The following is a 23824-nucleotide window of genomic DNA, read 5'->3' on the forward strand; positions in this document are numbered from 1 at the left end:
ACATTAAAAGAGATGGAGGAAACTTAAAAGCATATTTGCAAAGTGAGAGAAGCTAATCTGAAAATGCTACATAGTGTATGGTTTCAACCAGGTGACGTTCCGGAAAAGACCAAATGACAGAGAGTAAAGATCAGTGGTTCCTAGAGGTTCACGTCAAGGGAGGGAGAAACTGGCAGAGCACAGAAGATTTTTAGGAAAAATGAAAACATGTCCAACACAGAGAGTAAACCCTAATGTAAACTATGGGCTTTAATACATACAGACAAATATTCATGTTTGCCAAAGCATGAATAATCTGCCGTAAAAATTTTGTGTGTAAGTTTTTTTGCATAGGTGTAAGTTTTTAGCTCATTTGGATAAATAACAAGGAATCTGCTGGTAAAATTATTTGAGCTGAGAGTTTTCTTTGTACAGAAGTTATTTATGGATTAGTATAGTATGATACTATTAACGTAATGACAGATAAAAATCATTATACATTATACATTTGTCAAAACTCATAAAATGTACAACACAGAGTAAACCCTAATGCAAATGATGGACTCTAATTAAAAATAATGTGTCAGTATTGGCTCATCAATTGTAACAAATGTACTACTACACTTATGCAAAATGTTAATAATAGCAAAAATAACAGGGACGGAGTGAGGTGGAGAGGTGGTAATGAAGTATATGGAAACTCCCTGCACTTTCCACTCATTTTCCGTAAACCTAAGGCTGCTCTAAAAAATAAAGTCTATTAATTCAAAAAATAAATGAATTAGAGCCATAACAGATGACTTGGAAGAATATCCACATGGTATCTCTGAGTGAGAAATGCAATTTACAGAAAAGTATGGAAAATAGGATTCCATTTTTATAAAATAAGCAATAACTAAAAAGAATCTCTATCTTCATAGAATTAAGTGAATAAACAAATATAAAATATAGAGGGATATACAATAGATTCTCAACATGGGATACCTGGGAAAAAGGCAGTGAGATGAGGAGTAGCTGTTGTCTAGTCACTAAGTCGTGCTGACTCTTTGCAACCCCATGGACTGTAGCCACGGGGCTCCTCTGTCCATGCGGATTCTCCAGGCAAGAATACTGGAGTGGGTTGCCATTTCCTTCTCCAGGGGATCTTCCCGAGCCAGGGATCAAATCCATGACTCCTGCAATGACAGGCTGATTCTTTACCACTGAGCCTGGGAAGCCCATGAGGAATAGAGGGCCAAGCAAAAAAATGGAAAAACAGTGAGACTGAAGGTTTTTAAAAAATATGATCACATACTTGCATTTATGAAAAATTAATGTTTATATGAGGAGGCAGATATAAATTAAAAATATTTTTTAAAAAATTACTTGCCTATATATCTGTTTTTCCTACCATATTCCCAGAGGTAAGAAATTGTGTCTTATTCAGCTTTAAACACCTGGAGTCTGTCCTAGCACAAGCCACATAGGAATATTCAAGAAATAAACCAAACTAAAATAATTACATGTTACCTATGAGGCTGAAATAATGAAGTGGGTAGCCCAAGGACCCCGAGCTGTATTGGCAGAGCCGAGACAAAAGTCAGGCTCCTAATCTTGAATAATGTTGCCCACTCATTTATCACCGTCCCATCCTCTCATGTCAACAAATATTTATTAAGTCTCCTCTTATTGCAAGTCATACACTTCTTTTTGAATCCTGGATTATTTTGACACACTCCATGCTTGTTTCTGGGAAACCTCAGAGTATAATGCTCGTTAGAGCCAAAAGTTGTGGTACAGGCTGAAAATATTAAGAGATTTAAGAAGTTTTGAGATCATTTCAGGATGACAGATCTATCAGGGGCTGTAAAGGGAAATCCAAGATGTTTGTATATTCACTTCATCTTTTGAAACAGACTCATAGTCTATTTAGGCTATAAACATTGGCACCTATCCTCTTGATTAGGCATTACTGGATAAGACAGGCTCCCTCTTTTTAAGGAGCTCATCATTGAATGGGGGATATGGAGACATAAACTACTGGAAAAGAATCACAGAGCATGCAATGGAGTTGGGTGGGGAAAGGCAGGAATCAAATTAGGAACTGAGGAGGCCGAGAGGCTTATAGAAAAGGTGATTATTGGTCTCAGAGGGCTGTCACACAGAGAAGGGCAAAAAAAGCATCATGGCAGAGAGAGGTTCAAGCACAAAGGTAGGAATGATCATGTATAAGAATACAAGTTTTGGAGTCTTCTAACCTGGACTCAAGTGTTCCTATAGACTGAATCTTTGTATCTCCTCCTTTCCCCAACTCATATGTTGAAACTTTAACTCCTAATGTGATAGTATTCTGGAGGTGGGGCCACTCTGGAGTGACTAGCTTGTGAGTGGGGGAAGCCCTCATGAGTGGGATTCATTTCCTCATATATTAGTTTCCTTGCCCCTTCCACCATGTGAGGACACTTGGAGAAGATGGCCAACTATGACCTAGGAAGCAGGACCTTGCCAGACACCGAATCTGGTGCCACCTTGATTCTGGACTTCTCAGCCTCCAAAACTCTGAGGAACAAACTTCTGTTATTAAGTCACCCAGTCTGTGGTGTTATAGTGACCCAAATGGATGAAGACAAGTCTCTAACATGTAATATCAGACAGGCTTCTTTTTAAGCTCCAGTTTTCTCTTTAGGAAGATGAGGATAGTGACAAACAATCTCGGGAACATGAGAATGCATGTGAAGTACTTAGCAGGGCTCCTGTGAACACGTCACAGATGATGCAACTCTTATTGTCTGTATAGCATTAGGCAAAGAGGGGAGATGCTATGAGAACTTCTGTACTAGGCTGCATGGTACTTATTTATTTACATTCTCACTCACTCACTCACTCACTTATCTTTTTATAGCCACAACTTGAAAGTAAGAATTGATCTTTCTGAATGTGCTGGCTCAGTCATGGAGAAGCCACACAGCAGGGTCTAAAGAACACTGGAAATAGACTTCCTGAGAAATGAAATAAAACTAGACTTTTCTTTGTTCTGGATATGTTTCTTGAATATTGGAGTGGGTAGCTGATCCCTTGTATACGGGAGTGGGTAGCCAATCCCTTCCCCATCAGATCTTCCCGACCCAGGAATGAAACCGGGGTCTCCTGCATTACAGGCGGGCTCTTTACCAGCTGAGCTATCAGGAAAGCCTGTATCACTTGGGAGTCCTTAAGATTACCCATGGCTATGCTGAGTCAGATGACGTGGGGTAGGCTGTAGGTATCTGCATTTTGAAAAAACCTCCCCAGGTGATCCACTGTAAGCACAGGCCAAGCGTGGTGAATGCGGGGATCGGGAGAGGGGGTGGTGAGTTCATAAGGGCAGACTGAGGTCCAATCACTCAGGGTTCTCAGGTTGCCTTGGTTAGAGTTTGGGTTTTATTCTGAAAGTGATGAGAAGCTACTGATCATAAGAGTTTAAGCATAGGCACAACATAATCTAACTTAGGTTTTCAAAGGAACATGGATACTCTTGGGAAACATGGATGGCAGGATGAAGGGGACAGAATGAAAACAGCAAAAGAAGATAAATGCACATGAAAACTTCAGTGACATAACAAATACAAATTACCAATGACGGTTGTCCAGCAAGGTCTAACCATGAAATATATCTGTTAGTACATATCACATGGCACTTGTTGAACTTGGCAAAAGAATAAATTGAGCTGGTATTTACCTTGCTGTTTCTATCTTAACGTCACAGTCATTGTATGTTTGACTTTAACATGGGAAATTGTTAACCAGCGAATCTCAACCCTGGTTGCTCGTTAAAATACTCTACATATTAAAAAAAAAAAACACAAAAAACTGATGCCAGCTTCACCCCCAGAGACTTCACTTTATTGACGTGGGGATTGGACCTGGACACTTGGGAGTTTTTAAAAGCTTCTAATGTGATTTTAATCTGTAGATGGCAATAAGAACCACTGAATTAAACAAATACTAATTCATTAATTGGAAACAGATGTGTTAAAGTTGGCATCAACTTCTGATTCGTTCCTGGTGGACTGGTTTAGCAGGACCTAGTCAGCGAGTCTTCATGTCCATGAAATGGAGCCCAGCACAATGAACCAGGGTAAATATTATGATTGGGAGTCACCATCCTCAAATGGGAATGGAGAATGGGATGGTTTGCATGACCTGAGTATACCAATGATGGTGTGAGATAAGACCACTCAGTATTTACTCTTTATTCTAGAAAAGAAAGGCAGAGGTCAGGATCTCCAGCTTTGTGTTTTGTTTTCAAGCAGAATCTCTCTACAGGTTTCTAATCTTTCTTGTATGTTTCAAAACTTCTCATACTCAACAGCCATTGTCAAATCCATGAATAATCAAAAAGCTGCAGTTACAGTCACTGGTGATTGACAGCCACCCTAAACATGAAAGTGTTAGTTGCTCAGACGTGTCTGACTCTTTGTGACCCCGTGGACTGTAGCCCAACAGGCTCCTCTGTCCAAGGGATTCTCCAGGCAAGAATCCCAGAGTGAGTAGCCATTCTGTTCTCCAGGGGATCTTCCTGACCCAGAGACTGAACCTGGGTCTCCTACATTGCAGGCAGATTCTCTACCATCTGAGCAATAACTTAGTGACTGAGCAACAACAACAACTAAACATGAAAACGAGGTGTGATTAGGCTGAAACCTCTCCTGAAGGTGTGGGAATCTGATGTTGGGCTGGGCGCCTGCAGGAAGCTCAGTGTTCCCCACAGGGCACTGGTGACTGCTGCCAAGCCTGCCCCTTAGGAACGGTTTGTATATGGTGGGACCTGAGGGCTGAGAGGTGGTCTGAGTCACTTCACAGAATCTCTTCTGGAATGAGACATCTAATTGTTTTTAAAGCAAATAATTGAGAGTCTTACTATTTGTCAGACAAAGGAAATAAAACAGTCTATTACTAGATATTACAAGTCAGACATGTAAACTTTTATAATTTAAGAGTTCTATTTTATTAACTTATAATTTTAGTCTACATCTATAATATTACTTAAACTTTTTAGTATTTGAAAACTCTAAAATGAATTTATTTTAAAACACTCATTAGATTTATCTTTTATGAAGGAGAATGACCGTTTCTTCTTTTGATACCTAATTAATGAGTTTTTAGAGCCTATTGCTTCACTTAGGTAATAACCTTAAATATTCATAGACCTGAGATCAGTTATAAAATAACACACTCATAGGATTCTTTAAATGTCACAGTAAAAAAGCATTTCTTTTACCTTCACATAGTTGTATTCGAAGAGAATATATTGTCTATCTGGAGAAACCGAATAATCATTTATAGAATGTCCAAATTCATCCTGTCAATCAAGTAGAAAGAAAAACAGTTGAATGATTCCATTTAACTGCTATTGTTGAGTACCTACTATTGTTGGGTATGGTTCTAGACTTGTGTCTCGTACCTTGGGAGGTTCCAGTCTAGAAGAGGGGGCACATTCCCCTACACAGATGACCATGAGGCAAGGTGGGTGGTGATCAAGGTTAGAGAGTCAGGGAGGGAAAGGTTAATTTTAAGCAAGGAAAGATGGATGTGAGGGTGGGGATCAGGAACAGATAGAGAACTTTCTCAGGAGGGGAAATGGCAAGAGTATAAACCCAGATGTGGAAAGGGCATGCATATTTAGAGACTGCCTAAGCGTAATCTGAATACAGTATAGGGTGTGTCAGACAAAGAGAGGACATACAATTAGAAAAATAGATCGTGTCTAAATATAAGAAATGGAGCTATGAACTACTTTTTGCACATGGATGTGACAGAATCTTATGTGCCTTGCCCAAAGATGCTCTGGCAACCCAGTGGCTAAGATGAGATGAGAGAGGAGGGGTTGCATTAGCCTTAGACTTGGGCAATGTTGTGTTCTGATTTACAAAATGGAGAGAGGGATACACATTATAATATAGTACTTACTGTCACAAAGTCAATCAAGGCTTTCAACCAGGGCTATACAGTGGAAATGGAAACCTGAGAGACACTTGACATCACAGGAGAGAACTGATAGGGTTTACTGAGTAGCTCAGTAAGGGGGATAACAGAGGCATCAAGGAGGATTCTGAGATTACTAGCTTAAGTGACGTGGAGGAGGGCACTATTTACTAAGACGGGGAAGAGGAATAGGATGCCTTCCCTTTGCTAGGAGAGGGAAGTGGGAATAACTAGCTTAGCTCAGGATACTGAGTTTAAAATGCCTGCAGACCATCCATGTGCAGGAGCCAGCAAGCTATTGGAAACAGAGGTCTAGATCTTGGGAGGAGGTTAGTGTTACAAGCATGTATCTGAGAAGCACTGATGCTGTGGAAATGCATGGAATATGCTGAAGGGGAGCACGCAACGTGAGGAGGGAGGCTCGCAGTGAAGACAGGGCCCTGAGGAGCACTTACACGTAAGAGAATGGGCAGAGGAGGAGGAATCGTCAAAGAGACTAAAAAGTAACCAAGGCAGGGAGCATTCCAAGAAGAGAAAGATCCACCGCACCATATGCTGCAGAAAGAGTCCAACAGGATGAGAAACGATAGTACTCATGACTTGAAAGGTTATGAAAAAAATCCCCAGAATTCCCTTAAAGCATGAATTAATTATGTGATTAAACATACAAATGTACTGTTCTCCAAGAAAATGGAGCTGTTTCCATATTCAGCATTGAATAGCAAGATATTATTTTCTTGTTTGTAGAGATATTCATGATCTAAAGAGAGAAAACGACCAGATCAATACTTCAAGTTGCTATTAAACATCTTCATAAACTAAAAATTCATGCAATAAAAATGTAAGATTTAAATTCACACAAGTCTAAGTTGGAAAAACATGAACTGATGATTATGACACTAGTATGCCTTCATTTTCCCACCATTATTATAAAGGGTTCAATTCACTTTTAATTTTTTATAGTACATGTCAAAGAAATACTAAGGTTTCTTTCTGTCTTATCTCCTTTTGCACCCGTAAATAGCAAACAATACTTTCCCATACGGTTTTAAAAAATAAGAATATATTCTCATTGCCATAAAGGTGCCCCAAAACCTAACTGAAATTAAGCATAAAATGAAAATAAGCATAAAAATCAGCCCCTCTCTCCACCAAAAAGCCTTACCTGAAACCCATCTCAAGTTGTAGAACTTCATTCTAAAAGTATTTTTTAAATAATCAGCTAGAGTGTAGGTTCTGCGACTATCAGTTGAAGCATCATCTATTGGTTGGGAGAAAAAAAGTCAAATATTCAGTATGAAGGGATAACTTGTTTTGAATAAAAGTTTTCAAAATGGATTTCTACAGTATACACTGATCACAAAATACAGAAATACATTCACAAAATGCAAAAGACACCCTGAAAGATTTTGGATTGAGTAGATGGGTAAACACGCATTTAGCTGTTCAAGTGAATGTGAACATGTGTTTTACAGTGCTATATTAATGAGCTTCATTTCAAAGGTCTAGATCAGCAATGCTCAAGGGAAATATAGTATGAGTACATTTTCTAGTAACCATATTTTAAATTTTTTAAGGTAAAATTAATCTTAATAGCGTATTTTATTTAGCCAACATATCAAATATGTTACCATTTCAATGTGTTATCAACATTTAAACGTTACTAATGAGATCTTTGAGGGCTTCCCATGTGGCTCAGTGGTAAAGAATCTGCCTGCCAATGCAGGAGACACAGGAGACTTGGGTTCGATACCTGGGTCTGGAAGATCCCCTGGAGGAAGAAATAGCAACTGACTCCAGTATTCTTGCAGGGGAAATCTCATGGACAGAGAAGCTTGGTGGGCTACAGTCCATGGGGTCACAAAAGAGTTGGACATGCTTATCAACTAAACAACAACAACGAGATTTTTCACATTATTTCTTTCTGTATTAAGTCTTTAAATTCTGATATGCAGTTGATGTACCAAGTTGAGTATATCTTGACTTGATAGGCACCTTTTCAGTCACATAGCCATGCAATGTGTGACACAAAGCTAGATCATCCTTCTGTGAGGCCCTAAGGTTCACTGCTAAGTCCTCTTGCTCCACACAAACCTTTAAGATATGCTAATCACCCAGTTCAGAGATCTTTGTTTCTATCATCACTTTTCCTTGACCTTGATTAAAATTTACATGGAACCTTTCTCTTGGATTCTGTGACACCTCAGTCCTTCTCTTAACTCTCTGACCATTAGTTTTCCATCTCCTACTTTGACTGTCTTTTTCTCCATTGACTTGCAAGGCAGAAATGCTTTGGAATTAGTCTTCAACTTTCTGCTCATCTCTCTCTACAGTCTTCCTTGCAGGGAACTCCAGAGAATTCGGCTTCAGGAATACTTTCCACTTACATAAATGACAAAATCTGCACTCATTACCTTAGCCTACTACACCCACACTCACATTTCCAGTGTGGTGTTCAGCCTTCTTACTTGACTTGTCCCACTCTAACCCTATCATATCTTGTCTAGAATAATTGTCCACCTTCCAAAACTAGATTTCCATAGGAAATTGTGTGATTTTATACTCTGTTACTGAAGACCCAAATTCAAGATCTGAAGATCATTTTGATGTCTCCCTCTTTTTTACCATCACCTACAAACAATCTACCCTACTGACTCTTCCTCTGAAATCTTTTCTCCAGGTATCCTGCCATCAGGTTCTTCCACTCCAGTTCCTGCACTGCACCATCACTGGAATGATCTTTCTAAAGTTCCACTATCATCTGGTGAGCTCTTCCTCAAAAGCTTTCACTGAGTCTTCACTGTCTACAGGAAGATTCAGACTCCTTCACCTGGCACTTGCAGCCTCCACAATCTGACATGAGGCTCTAGGCTTATTTCTGCTCTCTTCCTGCAAGAACCTTCTGATCCAGTCATACTAATCTTGCTGAAGGCAGTGGATCCTCTTAGGCTTACTTACCTCTATTCCTTGCCCTAAGCTACTTCCTGGAATGTCCTCGACTGTTTCCCCACCTGTCACAATCCTCCAGCCTCCATTTCCTTCCTCTGTCATTCAATTCTGCCTTTAACTTTTGCCCCTACACTACTCATTGGGCTCCTATCACTTAATACCTCATGTTGATAATCTTTTTCCATGCCTTACCTGTGTGACCTACTCAAGTAGGCCATGTATTCTTTGAAGACAAGGCTTTGTTGATTGGTTTTGGGGGGGTTGTTTTTCATCAACCTTAGCATCTAGAACTGGAGAAGGCAATGGCACCCCACTCCAGTACTCTTGCCTGGAAAATCCCATGGACAGAGGAGCCTGGTAGGCTGCAGTCCATTGGGTCGCTACGAGTCGAACGTGACTGAGCGACTTTACTTTCACTTTTCACTTTCACACATTGGAGAAGGAAATGGCAACCCACTCAAGTGTTCTTGCCTGGAGAATCCCAGGGACGGGGGAGCCTGGTGGGCTGCCGTCTATAGGGTCGCACAGGGTCGGACACGACTGAAGTGACTTAGCAGCAGCAGCATCTGGCACAGAGGTATGCCTTAATGTGCTGTGCTGTGCTTAGTCGCTCAGTCATGTCTGACTCTTTATGACCCCATGGACTGTAGCCCGCCAGGCTCCTCTGTCCATAGGGATTCTCCAGGCAAGAATACTGGAGTGGGTTGCTATGCCCTCCTTCAGGGGATCTTCCCAATCCAGGGATCAAACCCAGGTCTCAAACCCGGGTATCCCGCATTACAAGGGGGTTCTTTACCATTTGAGCCACCAGGGAAGCCCATGCCTTAATAGAGACATGTAAAAAAAGTTTTCATTGGTTGGTGTTGGGTGTCATCCTATAAGCACAGTTAAGCCAATGTGATTCCTCTTCCTCAGTCCCAGAGCATCTGCTGATTACAAATACCCTAAAGTCTTTTTCCAAACTCTCTATATTTTTCACATACATATAAACAAACACTCACAAAATCAGCCACTACCATAATTTTCCTATAACTGCAGTTCTTTGAGAGGTATTTCAAACCCAGCAGCATCTTCTCTTGTTAATTTTTTACAGCCCATGGAAAGATAGTTCTCTTACAGGAAATGTCCCTTCAAAAAATGTTTTTAAGATTTTATTTCTTTGGATTTGATCTCATAACATAATCTTGTTTCTGCCTATAAAACCTTCAGTTTTGGCAGATAAACTTGCTACACTTCATTTTATTATTTTATTGATTTTGCTTAAGCCTAGTTTGTTAAGTAAAATATATATTTTTTTAACTGTTGTTTTTTTCAATTCAATCCTGCACTTCTCCTCTGAAGGTTAGTAAAACATTTGTATTTGTTAGCAAAAATACAAGTGGGTGAAGCTGGTCCTTGAACCTAACTTTTAAACAAGAAATAAAGCCTTGTGCTACAGAAAATAGTATTTGTAACTCATATTGGACTACAAAACTACAAATGTGGATTTGTTCACTAAACACCCTCATTGTCTATATTCATCCAGTCATCCTATTATATATCAAATCATTATAAAGTGAGTATTATTGCAGAGAATAAATACCCTGCTATCAAGAGCTATTAGTCTAAAATGGACAGATGTAAAACATATCCCCAAATTAGTACAAATCAAAGTATCAGTGGTTATACATGTGCACATTCCAAATATTATCTGCTGATGAATATGTCTAGACAGATCTATAGAAATAGGTCGATTTATACACCAACCACACATATACATGCAACCGAATAAGTGTTTGTGTCCTCTCAAAATTCACATGCTGAAATCCTAACCGCCATGCGATGGTATTGGAAGGGGAAGCCCTTGGAAGGTGATTAGGTCATGAGGTGGAGCCCTCATGAATTGGACTGCTGCTGCCGCTGCTAAGTCACTTCAGTCGTGTCCGACTCTGTGTGATCCCATAGAAGGCAGCCCACCAGGCTCTGCCATCCCTGGGATTCTCCAGGCAAGAACACTTGAGTGGGTTGCCATTTCCTTCTCCAATGCATGAAAGTGAAAAGTGAAAGTGAAGTTGCTCAGTCGTGTTCGACTCCCAGCGACCCCATGGACTGTAGCCTACCAGGCTCCTCCGTCCATGGGATTTGCCAGGCAAGAGTACTGGAGTGGGGTGCCATTGCCTTCTCCACATGAATCGGATTAATACCCTTTAAAAAGTGACTTCCTGCACTTCCAGTGCAGTGGGCATGTGTAGCATCCCTGGTCGGGGAGCTAAGATCCCATGTGTCTTGCAACTAAAATAAAATAAAAAATTACAAAGGGACTCTAGAAAGCTCTCTTGCCTCTTCTGCTATGTGAGGACACAAAAAACGGGTCCTCACCCAACACTAAGCACCAAGTCTGCTGGCACCTTGACCTTGGACATCCTAGCTTCCAGAACTGTAAGAAATAAATGTTTATTGCTTAAGCCACCTGTCTCTGGTTGTTTTGCAACAGCAGTCCACACATACTAAGACATACATATCTATAATAAGACAGACATAGCAACATAAAACATCACTGACTATTGAGAAAAAATTTAGCTGAGCCACATAGCTTGCAGGATCTTACTTCCCTGACCAGGGATCAAACCCCTGGCAGTGAAAGCACCAAGTCTTAACTATTGGGCCACCAGGGAATTCCCATCTATCACTGACTTTTGATTTCGTAAGAAGAGAACGAACTGAGTACCTACAATATAGATCAGATACGGTGCTATCTAAGTGGTATCTCACATGGGAGTATTTGCCCAGGTTTTATAGCACACTTCAATCTGGAATAATAAAATAACTGAGGCAAAAGTCGTCTGTGATGCCACCTGCTGACCCCGATGCTGCTCCTCCTCACTGGGCACTTACCTCTCCCACCACCTCATCTGATAACGCGGGACTCATCCTGTCATCAGGCCTCAGAATTTCTACACCCACCATCTGCACCAGATTCAGGCTCCCTTCTGCTCAGCATGATTCTGATCCCTCTGCTGATGTTCAGATACCAACACTGATGCTGTGTGCTTGCTATGGTCCAAAACATAGGTGTGAGGCCTGGGCCACCCTCAGTTTATGGTACCCTCACTCAGGTCCTTTACAACGACCCTGCATGCCAGGGTTCCCTGTCCTGGCTCCCCACACCCCAAACACCACTGCAAAACTGGAACAAGCAGAGCAACAAATGTTCCTTGTTTTTTGCCTCGCCATTTGATGAGCAGCGCTCATTGGAAGATACTTTCGAAACCTCTAGATAAGCAAGTTCTATGAGACGTGAGTGCCAAGTTCAGGTTTTGACCTTTAGCAAGTTCACTGTTTGCTGCCAACCTATTCTGTCATACACCAGAGGACACGGTCACATTTCTCTTTCCTTGTCTGCTTGCTCACTGACAGGGCACCCTGAAGGTCTTTGGCTGCTCCTTTGGTTTTCCCGGAGGGCCTGGGACATGCCGTTCATTTGACTGATCAGTTCAGAGAGCTGTGCTGCCCAAGCAGAGTGGTTAATCATATGTTACCCATCAGCTTACACCAAAACTTCTAGATTCATGCCTCCTTGAATTTAAAAATCAAAAACAGTTAACAACTTTAATACAGTCCCCTATATATGAACGTTCAAGTTGCAAACTTTCAAAGATGTCAATGTGAGTGCCAGCCCCTGTATGCCAGCTATTGCACTGACTGTACTTTTATGCTTTTCAATGTACTGTACTATAAGATTTTAAATGTTTTTTTTCTGTTTGTTTTTTTATGTCCATGTTATTTGTATGAAAAGTATTATAAACCTATTATAATAGGAACCTATTACATATACAATGCATAACCAATTGTGTTAGTTGGGAACCTAGGCTAACTCTGTTGGATTTAAGAACAGACTGGACTCACAAATGCATTCTTGGATGGAACTCATTCATACATAGGGAACTTACTGTACTTTCTTCACTGAGAACAACTATTATGTTGAACAATATGAAAATGTTATTTCTATCCAGAAGAGCAACTTTTAGAATGGTTCAACCTAAGAATAATTTCTCTTTAAAGTGTATGATGTCTTAATGAGCCCTTGTCATAGGATCAAAATCATTTCTGAACAAAAAAGAATTTTAGACAGACTAACCTTGCTTTGGCCAATGGTTATTTTATGATTATAGGATATTTTGAACATTTTTATACTCATTAATACTAAACATTTTTGATCTGTATGAAACTATGATATAAATATTTCTACTTCAGAAGGATAAACTATTTTGGTAAATAAATGGCTAATGAAATGCAACTAAAAAGAAATGTACTCTTTACAGATCACAAACTCATAAAGTTGTTAAACATGGGGAAAAGATATCTGGTTACAGAGTTCTTGTGTTCCATATGGTAATCAGTTAACATTTAATACCGATGTGAAAGAAACAAAATGAGTATTACTTTAGAATTTGCTCTAGCAAAATAGAAGCCTTGACATTGGGAAAAGAGAAAGAAAAATCAAGAAGGCAGGAGAAGAAATTGACTGGAAATCAGCTCACATCCCTTATTAACCAGCAGCATATGTGGGCTGCTGCCCATCACCAATGAGTCAACAAATACCAATAAGGGGTTGGGTCCCTGGTGGCTTTGAAACCAGAGAGCTTGGATTTGAGCCCAGACCTAATTCTTGCACAGCAGCCTTAGGAAAATTATTGAAGGTGTCGAAACTTCAACTTTGTAATCTATAAAATAATAAGAGCATTATCCAGCCTCAAGGGATCTACCACAATGAAATGAGATAGTGGATGTAAAGCTCTTGGCTCAGGATTTAAAATTTAGGAAGTCCTCTAGGTAGGTTATACTACCTATTATTGTCTTGTTCCAAGTATGTGCTAGGCAATCAAGATACAGAGATGAAAGAAGAGTCTCTCCCTGGGAGTACCTAGGAGTGCTGCTGAGATTAGAAATTTGACTGCAAATTTATTTATTTTTTAATTAAGTTTCACTGTGTTCATATAAAATAAAAGCTAATTAAGTTTCACTGTGTTCATATGCCAAATGATCCTAATAAGGCAGCATAAGAGCATCACATTGAGAAAGGACCTAGGATAAGTAGAATCGAATCATTTGCTTGGTACTAACGAACATCACTTCCTCCTTTGACAAGTTTAATACTATCCACAGTGTTCTCCCATGGAGAGAAAATGTTGAGCTTAGGGAAATTACAGGATTTGTGAAGAGTGACACCTCTCTGGTTGTTATACACAGGAGGTATTGGAATATAATCACTGTCACCAGATTTCCCTTCTCAATAATAGAAACTTCCCAGGGACGCCAAGTGCATCTGATAAATGCATTGCCACTGAGCTAGAGCCCTTGAACCCGGGACTGTGTCCCCTATGCATTTACTTTAAGATCAGAGTGTCAGATGACCAAACTTCTGTTAGGGATGTAATCAATGTATTTTCAAAGGTTTATTTGGAAAGGCCAACCAAATAGTACAAATGCACTTTTTCCAGAACAGCAACAGTTTAGAAAAAAGGAAACAACTTAATGAGGGGTTGCCCATGTCATGGCTCTGGCCTCCATCCTCCTCCTCCCCTTCCCTCTTCTCCCTTCACTACATCTACTCTGGCCTCCCCACTGTTCCCCAGACACACTGGTCCCACTTCTGCCTCAGAGATTTTGAATTTGCTATACCCTCGGCCTGGAGTGTTCTTCCCCTGGGATGTGCCCAAAGTTTGCTCCCCACTTCCTTGAGGTCTTTAAACCTCACCTTTCTTCCCTGAACCAATGTTTACAATCTTCTGGTTAAGAAATTCTCTTCGTATCGCCCTTCCTGGCTTTACATTTTTTCCTCAACAGTGATACCACCTGACATTCTATATTTTTTACTTGTCTGCCTCTCTTGGTCACCTGTGAGCCCCAGGAGGACACTGATTGGGTTGTGTTACCTTTTGTTTGCTATTATCTCGCCATGGCCTAGAACAGCGTCTGGCCATAGTAGGCACTTCATAAATATTTGTCAAAAGAAAAGATAAAAGCCAGACAACATCAACAGGAGAACACAGACACAGGAACACAGCTCTAAATATGAGCTTTGTGAACTCCAAGCTACTGGGCAGTAGGAAAACAGTGCACTGGGCCAGCTGGGTCCAAACGGAGCGAGGACAGGAGCCTGAGGCTCCGGCCTTCCATGTTGTCACCAGGACACGTCATTTCTCTATGCCTGTGACCGTCATTTACGTATCGTCTTTCAGCTCAAATGTACACATCTATGCTTTGCTCAGGAATGCTGAGAAGGGAGTCTACAGCTATGCTTCCCAGGCCCCTTCACCCTCAGGCTTCCTGTTGGGTCCTGCCATTAGGGGAATGCAGAGAAAGAGTGGAATGAGGAGGAGAGCAGGGGGGCTTCCTCTGTCTTGCTGATTCTGTCAGCATGCGCCCCCAAAGGAGTGCCCGTGCTGGCTCACGCTTCTCTTCTTGTACCTGAATCTGCTGCATCCTGCCTCTCAGGGGTGCCAGAAGCACTCACATGCCTCACACACCTTGGAGTTCAGAATCCAGACCTTTTGTGTCCCTCTTCTCCTTTTTTCCCAAGTCCTAGAGGTACCTCGTTCCTACAGCTCCTGTCTCTCACTTACCTCAGAAATTTTATTGTTGTTGTTGCTCTTTAATTTGTATAAACAATTCTTATATCAAATTTTCCTGCTGAAACATCTAGTGTGATTTCTATATTTGTCACATCTCTGTGAAGATTTACACATCTTACCTGTAAAATGAGAAAATCTCTTTTGGCTATAAGATGACAATATCTAGACCTGAGGTTGGCAAACTTTTCTTATAGGTGGTGGTTTAGTCTCTAAGTCATGTCTGACTCTTGCAACCACATGGACTGGAACTTGCCAGACTCCTCTGTCCATGGGATTTCCCAGGCAAGAATACTGGTGTGGGTTGCCATTTCTTTCTCCAAGGAATTTCCTGACCGGGGGATCGAACCCAGATCTCCTGTGGAGCAGGCAAATTCTTTACTGACTGAACTACCAGGGAAGCTCCTTTCTTATAGGGCCAGATGGTAAATATTTTAGGCTTTGCAACCTCTCAGGTTGGCCACTGCAGCCTGAAAACAGCCACAGACCACAGGTAAATGAATGGATGTGGCTGTATTCCAAATAAAACTTAACTTGCAAAAATAGGTAGTCAACCCTGGCTATGGCTTGATGACCCTATCTGGACATTCCTCGGAATGGTCAGCAACCATTCTGAAAAAAAAAAAAAAAAAAGCTCCCAATATCAGTTAGAAATATAGAAGCTGATGAGAAGTGAAATTGGCAGAATATTCATGTCTCAAACCTCAGCTCAAGATGGAGGTATCTACAGCTACTGGTGAAGACATGCAAGCCCAAAGGGACTGCCTGAACTAAACCCAGTTCACCCTGCCTTCACCCCAGTGAAGAGCCAGGAGGCTCTGCACACACAGGAGCCAGCACTAAACAGGATCTCAGAATGGCTTTATTCCTTTCTGAAATGCAAATTGTCCTATTTTTTAAAAAAATTCTGATTATAGTCACTCCCCCACCCTTTGCTAGGACTCTTCTGAGAATAAAAGAAACTGGATAATAGTGGCCAAAATTAATATTGACAAGGCTTTTATTCCTCACTATGTTGACTGACTTTAATCAGTGTAATCCAAGGTGATGAGAAACAGTTGAAAGTTAGAAACATCTTAACTGTATAAATAAATGATCCAGAGGCCTGTGAAACAAGCTACTATTTTAGCAAAGGGCTGGTTTCTCTTGAAAAATACTTAGTAGTTGTAGTGAGACATCAAAGCTAAAAATGATTAGTTTGGAGAGAAAACTGATCAGAGAACATCTCATTTGGGGAAGCTGAAAGCTCTAATACTTTGTCACTGAAGAACTTTCCAGAAGGATTTATAGCCATAATCAGCAAGACTACTCTCTGTGACACCTGTTTGTCTTCCAAGTGATGAAGAAAATGATCACTAGAAAACAAAACTACCACAGACATTGCCCTTTCCGGCATTCACCCAGCAAAACTTTCAAGAGTGTGAGACAAGTATTATTATAGTACATGCCTCTGGGACTGTTAAAATGTTTTTAATGTTAAAAATATAGAGAGAGGGAAAAGTGAAAGTGTTAGTCACTCAGTTGTGTCCAACTCTTCGCAACCCCATGGACTGTAGCCTGCCAGACTTCTCTGTCCATGGAATTCTCCAGGTGAGAATACTGGAGTGGGTAGCAATTCCCTTCTCCAGGGGGTCTTCCCAAGCCAGGGATCAAACCCAGGCCCCCTACATTGCAGGCAGATTCGTTACCATCTCTGCCACCAGAGATATAAAGGATAATCATTACAAATGCTCATAGAGACCTTCCAGTGTGCTATTCTAGCATCACACACTTATTAACTTATTTTCATCCCCATTTTACAGGAAAGGAAACTGAGGTATGGACAGAAACCAGACCCAAGTCCCATGACTAGTAAGCCCTAGGCAATGGAGTTCTGAAGCCTGTGGTCATAACCACCATTCTAAACAACCTAAGTGTTCAGCAGAGTGAGGTACATGGTAAATGCTTGTTGGCAGTTTCTGTGAGTTAGCATAGATGCATTAGACTTTATGGAAGTGTCTAGATGAAATGCTTGCAAATAATCTAAACAGGCAGCTTGGTAGTATCATTTGAACCTGGGACAGTAGGTAGGTTACATTAGAATATAATTTTTTCTAGTGCTCTGAAGTTAAAGGGGCACTGATTCTTTCTGTAAACCCTAAAACTTTCTCTCTGGAGTGTTATTTTTTTTTTTTGCTTTATATATATTTTTTCCCACTTATTTTTATTAGTTGGAGGCTAATTACTTTACAATACTGTAGTGGTTTTTGCCAGGATGGCAACTCTGTGACTTCTGGAAAGAAAGTTGTAGCACCTCCTTCTCTTCCAACTCGTAACTCTCATCTTTTCCCTAGACTCATGAAAAGTAGTCATGCAAGCTTTATAACTGGCTTCTCTTCTTCCTATCTTTTCCCCATGTTTCCTAGATCTTAAATATAACAAATCTTGAGTAACTCAGGCCCTGCAGTACACATGTTCAAAAGAGTATGAAGTTTTCCAGGGAAAAGATTCAATGATTCCTCCTTTAGAGCAAAAGCCACCATAGGGGCTTGCTTCTTCCTGGGCTTTCCACTTCTGGCTGTCCGTCCTGCCATTCTTTAACCCTTTCCTTGGCACTTGGGAGTCAGAAATGGGCCTGCCTCGGGCTCAGATCCTGGTTCCTCTTGATTTCTTAGAGGCTCTGAGGTTTTTCATCTCTTCTCTCACATCATCTTCACTTCCTTTTCACTGCTTACTTCTGTCCTGGGCTTCCCAGGTGGTGCTAGTGGTAAAGACTCCATCTGCCAACACAGGAGACGTGGGTTCGATCCCTGGGTCAGGAAGATCCTCTGGAGGAGGAAATGGCAACCCACTCCAGTATTCTTGCCTGGAGAATCCTGTGTACAGAGGAGCCTGGTGGGCTACAGTCCATGGGGTCGCAGAGACTTGGACATGACTGAGCAGCAGCTCTCTGTTGGCAATCACAGGGTGCACCCCTATCAAATACTGACCTTGCTGCCTCCTGTAGCCATCTCCTTATTTCTTCTCTTGAACTTAGCAAATTTCTGAAATAAACAATCCACATCTGTGGTCTTTAGTTTTTCATGATCCCTCCTCATGCTCTGGATTTACCCTTTGCTCCATCCATCACACTTTGCTACCCAGTTATCTTCTTCAGTATTTATTTTCTATACCAAATTGTTTGCCAGTTAATAAAGTAATTTTCTATGGCTAATTAAATATTTAATCTGAACAGTCGCATCTTAAATAGACTGTAAGTAAGCTGAAAGGATGAATTAATTTTATCAAAAAGCTGCTAGCACTGTACTGTATGAATAGGTGAGTATGATCTAGTGGTGGATGACTTGACCCCATATTTAGGATTATAAGAATTTTAGTAAGAATTAAAGCAACATTTAAAAATGTTCATCAAAAATGTGTTTTTACATGAGCTCTAAGATAATTTCTTTAATTCACCAAATATTTATCAAGCTGTACTGGGCTGAGTGGGCTTTACAGGTGGCGCTAGTGGTAAAGAACCCACCTCCCAGTGCAGGAGACATAAGAGATGTGGGTTCAATCCCTGGGTAGGGAAGATCACCTTGAAGTGGGCATGGCAACAGAAGAGGCTGGTAGGCTATGGTTCACAGGGATGCACAGAGTCAGACATGACTGAATAGACTTACCACCACCACCACTGCTGGGTTGAGTAGACCCCCCCCCAAAAAAACTTTATGTCCACTGAAAACCTCAGAAAGTTGACTTTATTTGGAAATAGGAGTTTAGCAGATGTAATTAGTTAAGTTAAATGATGTCATACTACCTACCATATAGCACAGGGAACTGTGCTCAAGGTTATCTGGCAGCCTGGCTGGGAGAGGAGTCTGGGGGAGAATGGATATACATACATGGATGGCTGAGTCACTTTGCTGTGCACCTAAAACTATCAACATTGTTAATCAGCTGTAGAAAGTGAAGTCACTCAGTCATGTCCAACTCTTTGCAATCCCATGGACTGTAGCCCACCAGGCTCCTCCCTCCATGGGATTCTCCAGGCAAGAATACTGGAGTGGGTTGCCATTTCCTTCCCCAGGGGATCTTCCCAACTCAGGGATCAAACCCGGGTCTCCTGCATTGCAGGCAGACACTTTAACCTCTGAGCCACCAGTATAAAATAAAAACATAAAAAATGAAGTCTTGCTGGACTAGTCAAACTGGCTGGTGTCCTTATAAGAAGGCCATGTGACAGAGACAGGCTTTTGCTGACTTGGGAAATGAAAAGGATCATGCAGAAAGAGAGGGAAGAAGGCCATGTGACAATGAAAGGAAAGATTGGAGTCATAGAGCTACAAGTCAAGGAGCATCAAGGAAGGCTGGTAACCACCAGCAACTGGAAGAGGCAAGGAAGGTCTCCTTCCCTAGAACCTTTAGAGAGAGTACAGCCCTGATGACACCTTGATTTTGGATCTCTGGGTTTCATAACTGTGAAAAGAATAATTTTTTTGTTGTTGCTGTAAGCCCCTCAATGTATGGTAACTTGTTACATCAGCCCTGGGAAAGTATCCACTGTGTCCTCAATGTTCTGAGCACTAGAGATTGGAGTGAACAAAGCGTGAAAAATTCCTGCCCTCATGAAGCTTACATTTTAATGGGAGTATGGAGATACAGGAGCAAATAATAGGCAAATAATGCCTTTTGTTGTTTTTCCCAGGTGGCTCAATGGTAAAAAGTCCACCTGCCAATGTAGGAGACTTGGGTTCCTGGGTCAGGAGGATCCCCTGGAGAAGGAAATGGCAACCTACTCCAGTATTCCTGCCTGGAAATTCCATGGACAGAGGAACCTGGTGGGCTACAGTCCAAGGGTTTGCAAAAGAGTCAGATATGACTGAGTGACTAAAACAACAATAAAAATACCCTTTATGAACTGGATAAGATATAACACTTTATCTGTGCTTTTTATGAGAAAATTGGGAGTAATTTCCCTCAGATATTTCTGATCTGCTCCATTTTCTGATTTGTATCTTAAATGTTACAAACTCAATTCTTTCATATTCTTAATCATTTTGGATGCGGAGAGAAAGCAAGTGCTAGGCTCAAAATTCCTTCAGGACCAAAAAAGGCAGCATCAAAACACCCTGTTTTATAATAAATTCATTTGGTTAGGAAAAGAAGAGAGAAGAGAAGGAGAGAGTTATATGATCAGATTCTTGAGAGATCCGAGCTAGCTTGATCAGTAGCTTGACATCTATTTCCTTTTGTTAGCAAATTAAAATTTTCCAATGTAATGAAAAATGAGCAATCACAGAATATCTGATATGCCCACATAGACGTGCCCTTTCTTTCTTTACAGTTCAACTTAGGTAATTCCCTTTCCTCTTCAAAGGGCTAAGGGGCTTCTTCCTAGTCCTAAAAGATGAGTCAATTTAGGTAATTCCAGTTCAACTTAGGTAGTTCCCTTTCCCCTTCCAAGGGCTAAGGAAGAAGCTTCTTCCTGGTCCTAAAAGATGAGTCTTGATTTATCTAGTGCAAGCATGTCAATCCATTTCCCTTGCCAGAGATCAGTGTAGAATAGACAAGTGACACAAATCTGGCCAAGGAGACATGCGGGAAAGTCTGCCCTGGGCTGAGGGACTTCTGGAAATAGTTTTCCTCCTTAATACAGAGACTGTGAATGAGGAACAGCAATCTCTCTGCCTTGTGAAATGGTTGTGTGAGCAAATGATGTGTTGCCGCAGCTGGACCTGAGAGGACAAGCTTGAGAACAAAAGCCAACAGTATGAGAAGAGCAGAGCTGAAAGAGACCTCAGGCTCTTGAAGAGGTTGGGAGGACCACTGCAGCTCTAGAACGGTCCTCCTTCTGCACCTCCAGTTACAGAAGACACTAGCAATAACGCAATGTGTGTCTTCAGTCATGCAGTCATGTCTGACTCTTTGTGACCCCATGGACTCTAGCTCACCAGGCTCCTCTGTCCGTTGGGATTCTCCGGCCAAGAATACTGGAGGAGGTTGCTATGCCTTCCTGCAGGGGATCTTCCCAACCCAGGGATTGAACCTGCATCTCTTTTGTCTCTTGCATTGGCAGACAGATTCTTTACTGCCTGCACCACCTGGGAAGTAATAATGCTATAGTAAGACTCTATAGTTTAAATAACTTTGGGCCAGATATTCTGTTACTTGCACCCAAAAGTATTCTATCTGATACAACTTTCATATAGAAATGGGATGGGGGGAGGGGCTTTACGTTTTTGAGAGCTAAACACACAGGTGAACTGCAATGCTGGGAGCCAGTCTACTCTCAAGGCCCCAAGGTTGGAAGGATTATATCCAGGCTCAATAATTATTAACCCTTTATGCTTGGTTGGTTTCCATATGAACTCTCCTGGGCAGCATTTATCATGTTCTCTGTAGAGCTTCCACAGCACTTTGATCATTTACTAGAAGGCCACTTAGGGCTTTTTATCATAGTTAATGTTTATGCTTCTTTTAATATTGTGAATTATTTGAGGGCAAGGGTCGTGTCTATTATTTTTATACCTCCAGTGATCAACAAAGTGTCTGACGTAGAAAATACTCAATAAATATTTCTGGATTAAAGAATGACCTTCTGTTGACAGGCTGGGTGCATAATGTAGAAGGCCCTCAGAGCCCTACCTTGGAAAGCGGAAATGTATCCAAGTAGGATGAGAGTTAGAGGATCCACTGCAGATTAGCTCTTGTGGCAAGCTTAGAACCATGAGGGCAAAAGAAAGCTCTCCATTTGGCCTGGAACAGCCAATCAATTGTCCAGGGAGGCATCCTTATGTCTGCTCCTTCCATTGATACCACCTTGTCCAAGTAAGCATCATCTCTCACCTGGATAAATCACTCCCCACCCTGCACCATGATCTAGACCAGAGTCAAAGACATTTTAGAAATACAAACAAGATCATGCCACATTCACGCTTGAAACAGAGAAACTCCTTCCTGTGTCCCTCTGTCTTCTTGATTGCTTGTGCTTATTAATGCAGACAGTTAGCTAAAGCAAATGGTTTATCATTAAGTTTGAAAAGATTTCCTAGGAAGTTGTGACTTTGAAGTACAGTACATAACTGCAAGTATAGCACTTAGCAAAAATAAAACAGCTAACTCAGAAGTGCTGATTTTGTAGTTTCAGTTTGCTTTCAGACTGAGTGACACACCCTCTTTGGGAGGTCACAAGGGACCTCTGAAGACTAAAGGTAAAAATATTTACAAGATAATTGATTTACAATAATGAAAGCCATAGAGCAATGACTAGTCATTAAGTTACAAAAGCTGCCAGCAAAGTAATTCTTTAAAACAGTTATTCATGGAAATCAGTGGCTTCCCAGGTGGCTCAGCGGTAAAGAATCCGCCTGCCAAAGCAGGAGACACAGGAGACTAGGGTTTGATCCCTGACTCGGAAAGATCTTCTGGAGGAGGAAATGGCAACCCACTCTAGTATTCTTGCCTGGGAAACCCCATGGACAGAGAAGCCTTGCGGGCCACAGTCCATGGGGTCGCAAAGAGTGGGACATGATTGAAGTGACTGAGCATACATGGAAATCAGCAGACTCAGGGAAGGCTAGAAGTTACAGGATCTGAATTCCCAAGTACTAGTACTTCCTCACAAAGCACTAAACTTCTATGCCTCAGTTTTATTCAGTGTACCAAGTCAGGAAATTAATACCTTCTCTGACCTGGATTGTATTGTGAAGATCAAATGAAATGACACAGCATGCATTAGAAGCACGTGTAATCCAGTGTAAGTACTAAACCTGGACCAACTATCGCCACTGAAAACACCTATAAGACTGGTCAGAAGAGAGGTGATAAAGAATTCCCTGGTGATAAAGAATCTGCTGCGCAGTTCAGGAGATGCCTGTTCAATCCCTGGTCCAGGAACTAAGATTCCCACATGCTGCAGGGCCACTAAGCCTGCTTGCCTCAACTAGAGAAGACAGTGCACCATCATGAAGAGAGCAAGGGCCACAAGGGAGACTCAGTACAGTCAGCACAGTCAAAAAAAAGAAAAAAGAAAAAAAGAGTGGCATGTCAGTTCTGGACTGGAAGTCATTGCATCTCTACAGCTTTGTGTAGGAATAGAGGTGGCAGCAGCAAGCACTTTCCCCCAGAACATTTAGCATTCAGGGATTAGCAGTCATGAAATTAAATACAGTCATATAGAGAGGAAGCTGTCAAATTTATGTTAATATGGCCGCATTCATTTTATACTTGATCACAAAGTACCAACTCTAGAAGCATGGTGTCTGAGCATGAATCCCAACTCTGTGGAACTTTGAGTGAGTTCCTTAATTTCTTTGGTAGCCAGCCTCCAAGATGGCCCCAATGAGCCCCACCCCAATATTCACAGCCTGTGCAATGCC

The 23824-nt window shown here is 41.3% G+C and overlaps 1 protein-coding gene across 1 annotated transcript in view; it reads right to left on the reverse strand.

The window, feature by feature from the left end:
- DPP4 (dipeptidyl peptidase 4) overlaps positions 1-23824 on the reverse strand; it is an 82086-nt gene that overhangs the window by 52975 nt on the left and 5287 nt on the right. The window contains exons 3-5 of the mRNA XM_043488062.1: positions 7088-7183; positions 6591-6682; positions 5219-5299 (exon numbers count right to left, since the gene is read on the reverse strand). Of these exons, the coding sequence (XP_043343997.1) occupies positions 5219-5299; positions 6591-6682; positions 7088-7183 (269 nt within the window). The remainder of the gene's footprint in view (positions 1-5218; positions 5300-6590; positions 6683-7087; positions 7184-23824) is intronic.

This window comes from Cervus canadensis, chromosome 15, assembly GCF_019320065.1.
Source record: "Cervus canadensis isolate Bull #8, Minnesota chromosome 15, ASM1932006v1, whole genome shotgun sequence".
Lineage (NCBI taxonomy): Eukaryota > Metazoa > Chordata > Mammalia > Artiodactyla > Cervidae > Cervus > Cervus canadensis.